Genomic DNA, 9,683 nt, shown 5'->3' on the forward strand with positions numbered 1-9,683 from the left:
AACTTATCGACGCAAGTGCAACTGATACCATATCGTAGACGTAGTCACTGAAAGTCTTCTAAAGCGTTAATAGAAAAATCGTGCATTGAAATGGTAAAAAGTGACCGTTTACAGAATTGTGAGTTTATGTTTCCATATTCAATTAAAAAAATTTTCTTTGTGTATTCAGAAATCATAACCATTACTTTTGGATTCAGCAAATTAAAAACATTATATTTTTTATAACTTCCGCATTCAGCTATTCTTAATTAATGTCCGTTTAATGCTTGATTGCTTATGCATGGACTATGTAAATATAAGTTAGCCTCTCATATATATTATAATAATTTTGTATTTTTGTATTTAACGTTTCTATGCATTCAAATAGAGACAACTAAGTTCATTCCGAGTTTAAAAATATTATTATGATATTATTCTGCCAATTTAGATCGTTCTAATTGAACGATTTTAGTGTTGTGCGCTTAACTTTATCTTTACTAAAAACATTAAAGGCAGTAAAAGCCATGACAAAATTCAATAAAGATCTATAATAAAAACGATTTAATACTGGGTTCTACAGTTCATAAACAAATGACTAGCGATATGCTGCAATATTTTATTCTTTTAATTTTAGGAATAAAAAATTTAAGGTTTCGGAGATTTATTCATATTATTATGCAAATGATCTTAGCGATTCCAACTTTCTAAGCTGACGTCTAATTTCTTCGGCAAGCACGCATCTTTTCGCGACGAAGTTACGCAATTTTAACCTCCAGAGAGAAACTGCTATGAGGAGTCATTTTCAAATTACGTAATGCGATCATGAAAATTGTATAATTTAGTACTACTAAACTAAACAACAGCTTTGACACTAGTTTTTACAATAATAAAACTGGCATTCAACATATTTTTATTTCACAGGCTCAGAGGAGAAGATGGAAAACAGGCAATCCTTGATTGAGGCGCATATCAGTGCTTCACAACAGCAGAGAACTGCAATTTTGAGAGAAACTTACTATGACGAGCGTAACTGCCGTCCCGGATAGCCTCAGTGCAACCTACAATATGATTCCTCCCAAGGGGTATCACCTCCAGCAGGGCTTAGCACACAGCTCAGCTTCTCTTACTCTCGCCAAGGTAAAACGACTTTAAACTTTTAAACACTTATTTCAAATAGTATATTATGCACCTAAGATGGTGAAGAGGGATTTTTTCGACGTGTGTATGTTATCAGTACGATTTGTAGGTGCTCACCAGGGCCGTATCCAGCCGTAGCCCCCCCCCCTCCCGAAATTCCGCGGATCGTAATATTTTCCTATAGATGTGAAAAAATATAAGCTATACCTATGCCCCCCCCCCCGCCGAACCAAATTCATGGCTACGAGTCTGGCGCTCGCCCACAACTCTAACATACACTCGTCGAAAACACATATGATATTTTTCATAACAAATGGATGATTTAAGACATTTCTAGAAATACATTTATGATTGCAGCCAATTTTAGATTTCAAATAAAGGAAGCATGATTTACGGTAATTCATGGTAACTTAACATAAATTTCTAAAAATTCCATTTAAAAATGTATATAAATTTCAGGAAATGTATGAAAATTTCTGGGCAAATATACTAATTTTACAGGTAAATATGGTAACTGAACATAAATGACCCAAAAATCAATATTAAATATTTTTGTAGGTTGCGGAAATTTATGGAATTTGTTGGTAATTTATGGTGACCGACCATAAATCCCCCAAAATTCAATAAAAAAATATTTATAAATTTCCAGAAATTTTCTGTCATTTATGATAATTTTATATGTAAATATGTTAACTTACCAGAAATTACCCAAAATTCAATTTTTAACAATTTTATAAATTCCTGAAAATTTATGAATTTTTTCTGGTAATTTATGTTAATATTTCAGGTCATTAATGGTAACTTACCATACATTGTCTAAGCTTCAATTTAAAAATTTCTATAAATTTCCGGATATTTATGGAAATATTCGCTCATTTAGTGTTATTTTACATGTAAATATGGTAACTTCCATATATTCCTCAAAATTCAATTTTTAATATTTTTATAAAATTCCGGAAATTTATGAAATTTTTTGATAATTTATGGAAATATTAAAGGTAAGTTATGGTAACTTACCACAAATTGCCCAAAATTCAATTTAACAATATCTATAAAATGTTAATTTATGAAGATTTTCGGTCATTTACGATGATTTTACAGGTGAAAATGTAAACTGACCCTAAATTATCTAAAATTCAGTTTTAAACATTTTTATAAATTTCCGGAAATTTATTAAGATTTTTGGTAATTTACGGTAATATTAAAGGTGATTTATGGAAACTGAAGATAAATTAGCCCAAATTCCCGAAGTGTTCAGAAATTTCCAGGAATTATTGGTAATTTACGGTAATTTGATCAATTGTATATGCTAACTTTCCATAAATGACCGCACAATTCCATTATTTTTTACGTTACTTTTTACTCACTAGGGTGTGAAAAGTACACCCTTAGCCCTGCTTCACAGCCGTGGAAAAGGGCTGAAATCATGCAAATGTGATAAAAAATCTATTACTTCGAATTAATATAATGATAAAAAATCCAATCCATCTCAGACATATCCTTCACCCGGGGGAGGGGCTCCCCCCCAACCGTTTTCTCTGAACACCATTGCTCCTCCTACCATCTCTTCGCATACATTACTATCACTTTTCCAATTATTAAACTCACCCCATCCCGTGGCACTCAGTATTCCCTTCCTCCTTTAGTTATTAAAGTATTATAACTTGGCTGGGGCTACGTGTAGCACAAGTTCGGTACGAATAGTGCGACCTGAAAAAGGGACTATTAGTACCGAAGTTTCTGTGCTAATAGCTGGATTATTTCGGTATACATTTACACTGCAGCTGAGAGCGATCACTCCCAAATCTTTTTCTTCTATGATGGACGCTAGAACGCTTGACCTTGAAACTTTCACGCCTTTCGAATATTAAGGCAGTATGCTAGGAAGCCAAGAAGTACATCGGAGAGATTTGTATGCAATTTGGAATTGTCAAGTTTTACAAGAATAATATAAAGCGAGGGGAGATTACTGGCTCTCGCGGAGACCCTGGGCTTTTTAATGTAATTCTTATTAAATATCTTACCACTGGAGATACTTATTCATACTTGGACACGCCACAGAGCTGCATTAAAGACGTATAGTAACATCAGTAAAGGAGTTTTTCCGTGCACATGCAAGCGTCTCGTTCGACAGATTTGGTCTTTAAATCTGTCGGAGTTTAATCCGATATTTGCGACTAACGCACTTCATGTTCTGGTTGTACTCTACTCGTTTGGTGTGGTTCAATGGGCGAAGAATGAGCATCTGGCCCTTGAAATCATGCACATGCAATAGAGCTTGCATATCAATTTATCCGTTTTCGATTATACATCCCACGTTTGTAAAGCGAGCATGAACTTCTAAATGTCCAATGTCGTCGAAACTGAACTGTTCTTGATACAGCGTATATCCTTTCAAATGGAAAAGGTTCTAAAAATGGTCAGGCAAAACAAGCTGATTGACAAGGAGCATCCCTTAACATAGCCGCGGAGCAGGCAGCTGAGAATCTTGGCCTAAATTTCCCCATTGGAAGTAAGGAAAGTGCATTATTCCATCCAAATGCCTGACTTCCGCACGCTCAAGTAAAGAAAAGGAGGTTGTAAAACTTTGCTTACAGCTTTTTAAAAAGAGAATTTATATATAATTCAAAAAAGGGTTAAACAAGCAATACATGGTCCTACTATGAGCAACCTTAATCTAAAAATGACACCGGCTCCCAGTAGATTCGCAATAAATCAAAGTTAATGCCATTGGCCGTATCCAGCCCCTCGACCTGCTCTCTAGGGGGCCTATTGTTCCGCCCGAGTCGAATCCCGCCAGTACAGTCTTCTCCAAGCTGCAGTACTACAGCGAACATAGATGAAAACAATGGAGCAAATAGTACCAGGTGCAATTAGAAAAAAAGACATTAGGTAGAGAAAGAAGAGACACTTTGTAACAAAGTAATGTTAAAGTTTGATCAATTCCCTTTTGATTTTGAACCAGTGAGACTCAATTTTTTGTGTATAAAGATTTTGGTCGTTGGGATTGACGAAGTTAAAAGTCAAAAAGCACTTCTTCGTGATACGGTCAATACCGTCGACAATCCACCTCGTACATTTTTTCCGGTCTGTGTTTTGCTTCAGTATTCCGAAGGCACTTTGATCTGTTTCGACTATATGATCTACACCACCCATCTTCTCGCTCTTTTCGATCGCTAGTCAATTCCAGGAACTCAAAAAGAACTTTTCTGACGGTTTTCAGATCCAAACCGGTTTCCCTGCTTATAATCGAATTTGTATATTTTAATATCCAACACAATATCACTTGATGTATATAGCAAAAAGTTTGAATTTAAAATGGATCAAATTTTAACACTACGTTGCTCTGCACTTCAAGTCTGAATTGGGAAGGTCACATTTAATTTTTTAAATTATAAATTATTCGAGAAATTGAGTATCAATTCAAAATGAATGATTAAATTGACCTATATTTTTAATCAATACAAATCTATCCTTCTTTTTTCCGTTATTTCTAATTCTTCTGACTTTTGACCCCCCCCCCCCCCCCCCCCTCCTGCGTGATACATTTTCCATTGGCCTTAACATGGAGAATGATACTTCGGCAGACCCCCACCCACCCCTACATATATCACGTATTTTGTGAATGACCCCTATGTTCTTTAAACAATTTTTTAAAAATAAATCAAAATGGCAAAACAAAAACTAGGTGTAATCTTTTTTTTGACTTATTTTACAATTTCATTATCATTTTGATGCCATCTATAATCGGCGCTCAGTACGGACATTTTTAGGTCACTGGCTATGATGATTCCCGGCGGTTTTTTAGTCTAGGCAACGTTCTGGCACATCGAAACCTAATTCCGGCTATGTTTTTTAAAACTACAAGTATTCACAAGTATTTAAGAAAAGAGCGATTCAAATTGGATCAAAATTGACACTACACATAAGTTATCCACACTTGAATCCAGAACCGGCCAGTGTGTGGCACCGTACCTACATATTGCGGACGCGTGAATCGACGGAAAAGACGATTTGCTACAGTAGTATCGAAAAGCAGTACGGCGCTGAAAGGGAACGGCCCACGGAGGCGCTTTCTCGTTTGGGATTTTGTAATAACCGGTTTTTTGTAATAACCGGTTATAGAAGTCTAGTCTAGCGCTCCTTTTTTGGATCCTGCGAGGACTTTTATAGAAAGGTCTAAAATCCCTGGCGGACCGAAGGAACCGAATGAAGCTTCTACAAAGTACCCGTAATGACCCCATTGGGTCGCCATTCGGTTCCTTTTTAAAAATCTAAAAAAGAAACAGCAAAATCAACTTTTAAATTGTTGAAATTTGGATTCTACGTTAAAATTTGCATTAGAAACCCACGGAGTAATCGCAATACTTTTTCTTGCAGCGTTAAAAACTTTAAAAAATAAAATACCTGACATTTACATGGGCCGAAGGCGCTTTCAAGTGCATCTTCTTTTCGTAGCAGTTGATAATCGTTCCGTCGGTAACTTTAAGAATTTCGTCTGGGTGCTAGAGCGCCACGCAGTGGACACCTCAGACAACAACGCTGCGATGAATGTTAGAGAGAAGTTTATTTTTAAACTTCGCGTGCAACTTACTACTTTAGCTATCATGGATGCGCTTGAAGTCACCTTTAGCAGAAGTTAATTAAATTTTTTTACATTGTTAATGCTGCAAAAAAAATTGCGATTACTCCATGAGTTTCTAATAGAAATTTTAACGTAGAATCCGAATTTCAACAGTCTAAAAGTTGACCTTGCTTTTTTTGAGTTTCTTAAAAAGGAACCAAATGGGGACCCAATGGGGTCTTTACGGGTACTTTGTAGAGGCTCATTCGGTTCTTTCGGTACGCCAGGGATTTTGGATAAAAATCGTAGGTTTTTACATTTGTCTCAGCGAATATGCAAAATTTTGCAAAATCTTTCAAACAAAAGTTACAGACCTCACCAAAATACGTATGTTTTGTAACATACATTTTTTGTGAAAGTGATAATTTTTGCGAAAATTAGTGATAATCGATTTTCATTAAAAAACCCCCAATCTAAATCATGGCATTTTGTGTTTATCTAAGCCAATACGCACAATATCGCTAAATATGATAAAAAAGTTGTATAGCTTATCAAGTTACACATTTTTTGTTTCAAACATTTTTATCTGCGAGTGATAGTTTTCGCGAAAATTAGTGATACATCGATTTTTATGAAGAAAAAACCTTAAAAATCATGGTTTTTTGCATTTAGCTCAGCCAATACACAAAATTTTTCAAAATATTTTTAATAAAAGTTGCAGATCCCATTAAGATTCACTTTTTTGCTTTGAACACTTTTTTCTACTAGTGATGTTTTTTGAGTGAATTAGTGATGCATCTGATGAAGTGTAATATCTTTCAATGCAATAAGCGACAGGTCTTCCTCTACTGTCCGCGCCCCTAGTACTTACGGCCGTCTGTTCTTGAGTCATAAGGCAGGCAAGTACCGTCATACTAATACCGTTGCCTAAAATACGTGGTCTGAGAGGTGCCACATTTCCGCAGCAGCCTGTATGCTCATTTCATACTGTTTCGCTTTAGGGTTCAATTTTGAACAGGCGATCCGGGAAAGCAGCATCGTAAACGGTCAATCGATTTCACCGGTAACTCTTGCAAATCGCTTCTCTTTTTGTAGGCAGATCTGCATATTTGCTCTTGACAGTAAATTCGAAGAGAAAGGTCGCATGGGAGGTGTCTGTGAAGTAGTCGAAATAGATGAGTGCAAGATCGGCCGTCCAAAATACAAGCGAGCACGTGTACTGGAAGGATCATGGGACCTCGGGACAGTGATCCCGGATTTGAAACGACGTTCTCTCCAATATTATTGCAGGTCTTGTCCGTGTGAGATATAGTAGGAGACGATATACATGACTGGGTTGCGCGCGAAACCCATTTCTCCTCTTCTGAATTTGAAAACTCGAAGGTGCTCGATTGTCGGTCGGAATACTTCGGCGGTTCTATTTATATCTCTATCTGCTACTGCTTTGAAATAAAATGAAGCGATTGCGATTTTATTATTTCCAGATTTCGATGCTGGCGATTCTCATGATTTAAATACTTCGCGCGCCTCTTTATATGCGCATATTTTGAGGTTACGTTATTTCAAGTATAAAATATAAATGATATAAATATCTTATTATATATATAATAGTATAGATATTTATATCATTTATATTTGATTCCTCTAGAATCAAACCGAAGGGCCTATGACAAAGCCACCGAACGCGTCCTAGGGTTGCGGATAGAGGGTCCCTGTACCAAGGGTTTCTGCTGAATATGGTTACAAAAATAAATAGGCAGTCGCGGACAATTGTCCAGGGGTGGTCCCGAAGGAATTAACCCCCAAGCGGAGGTCTGAAAAGCGTGCCGAAAGCTGAATGGCACCTGGGTGAGGTGTCTAGAACGGTGACTCTGGGATACTGGGCGACCTCTCAGAATACGCAGCCTTATCCTTGCATGCGGGGCTCTACAAGGATGGACGAACCCCTTTCCCTAGCTTCTCGTGGGAACAACAATGACAACACCAAACATAGTTGTAGTAAGTGCGGTTCAAAAAAACAGAACGCGCAGGGCTCCCGACAATGGGTTGGCCAACAATGGCGACCAATCTAGAGCTGGGGGAGCCAATGAAAATGGATTCAATGCGATGGATCGGCGGGATCTCGCGACCTTTGGGTGGACGGAGCAACTGCATCACGACTTGCTAGAGTGCTGGGATGCGAGTGTGGCCCGTGAACGGGGTTACATAGCACAGCTGCATGCTCTGTGGTGCGAAAAACACCCGGAGCTATCGCACTTTTCGCAGCAACGTCTACGAAACCATGCTGAACTACTCCGTAAAAGGGGCTATATAAGCGGAACGCCTACTCTACCACAGCTAGAACAAGCCGGCAACAAAGAAAGAGAGGCGACACTAAGAACAACCGCGGGCAGGCATCTAATAGATGAAGAGCGATGCTTTACGACCCGGAGAAACATCAACACCAAGGTTTCTCTCAAGCCTAACGATCTGGCTGAAATGGATCACGAGCTTCGTGGACATTTTTCCGGTGAATCCGACCCCTGGGCTATCAGTTATTGTGTGTATAATGCAGCGAGAGCTTTGGCCGATGCGAACCGTAAAACAAAATCAACGGCTGATCATAAGACCAAAAGACGAATGCATCAACTTGCCATAAAGATAGGCTGGGCCAGACAGTACGCGTCCCGCATTGAATGTGTGATTGACTGGCAGGAATTTTACCGCCAAGGTTCGAAAGTTCGCGCGCGATCTCCGGACCCGTTATCACACACTTAACAAGTCAAAGCTGCTGACCATCAGGCAGCATATTGTTGGGAGAATACGTATACTATCTGACGCTAAGAGAAGTCCAGAGCGGAGGGAGAGGTGGGTAAGAGAATATCAACCGGTTCTCTCTGACCCATCTCGACTCTTCCAAGACCCTCCAGTTACTGTCGAACACCCACCCAAACCAGAGGAGGTCGAAGTATTTTGGAGAGAAATCTACGAAGTTCAGCATAGACTGGACGAAGACTGAAAAAATATAAATAGCTTCAAGGAGTCATGTGTTACCCTCATAACACCTGATAAAGAATGCCCACTCATCACTACCGAGGAGGTGAAAAAAGTATTAAGAGGGATGAAGAACTATTCCGCACCGGGACCAGATTGTATCAAAACCTTCTGGTGGAAGAAGTTTTCTTCAACCCATCAGCATTTGGCTCGTATTTTCACCTCATATTTGAAGTCGGAAGAGCCGATTCCAGAGTGGTTGGTGGAAAGGAGGACAATACTCCTGCCGAAAATAGGCAACTCATCTGACCCGAAGAAATACAGGCCAATAACTTGTCTGAACACTCTTTATAAGATATTCACAGCTATCCTAAATGATAGGATTGTTCGGGCAATTGAACCCGTGTGGCAAGAAATGTATGAACAACGAGGCTCAAAGAAAGGCATAGCCGGATGTCGGGAGAACCTGCTCATCGTTATATGTGTCTGCAAAGATGCAGCATTCTACCAGCGTGACCTATCGATGGCCTGGATAGATTATCGGAAAGCTTTCGATTCATCTGTCTTTTGAAAATCTTAAAGGTTCATCCGCAAATAGTTGGGTGCATAGAGAGATTGATGCCGCTTTGGAAAACCAGATTTACTATCTCATCTGGCAAAAATCGTGTGACAACTAACAAGGTCACGTTTCAGAGAGGTGTCTTTCAGGGCGACACCATGAGCCCACTCCTCTTTTGCCTTACATTATTGCTACGATCTCTAGCACTGCGCCATTCCGACGGGTACTTGCGCGGCAAACGCAAACGCCAAGGTTTATTTGAAGCGGGGAAAGCTTAATGGCATCCCTGAAGATCTTGAGCTCGTTGATAGAAACGCTATACGACACCTTTGCTCTGGACAGACTTATACATATCTGGGCGTGTCACACAGCCGCATTCAGAATGTGACATCTATAAAGGATACTCTCCGAAGCAGATACAAACGTCTCATCCGACAGATTTGGTCTTCCGAACTGTCGGCAAGGAACAAA

General features: G+C 38.9%; 1 protein-coding gene across 15 annotated transcripts in view; it reads left to right on the forward strand.

The window, feature by feature from the left end:
- The window catches only part of LOC117174109, an 829,515-nt gene that overhangs the window by 114,544 nt on the left and 705,288 nt on the right, over positions 1 to 9,683 (forward strand). For 13 of the 15 annotated variants that reach the window (XM_033362864.1, XM_033362872.1, XM_033362867.1 and 10 more), the window contains one exon: positions 901 to 1,116. In XM_033362864.1, coding sequence (XP_033218755.1) covers positions 997 to 1,116 — 120 coding nt within the window. In that variant the 5' untranslated portion in view covers positions 901 to 996. Of the gene's footprint in view, positions 1 to 900; positions 1,117 to 9,683 lie in introns of those variants that run through there. The other 2 variants (XM_033362870.1, XM_033362871.1) reach the window with 2 other exon arrangements.

This window comes from Belonocnema kinseyi, chromosome 6 (genome assembly GCF_010883055.1).
Source record: "Belonocnema kinseyi isolate 2016_QV_RU_SX_M_011 chromosome 6, B_treatae_v1, whole genome shotgun sequence".
NCBI classification, from domain to species: domain Eukaryota; kingdom Metazoa; phylum Arthropoda; class Insecta; order Hymenoptera; family Cynipidae; genus Belonocnema; species Belonocnema kinseyi.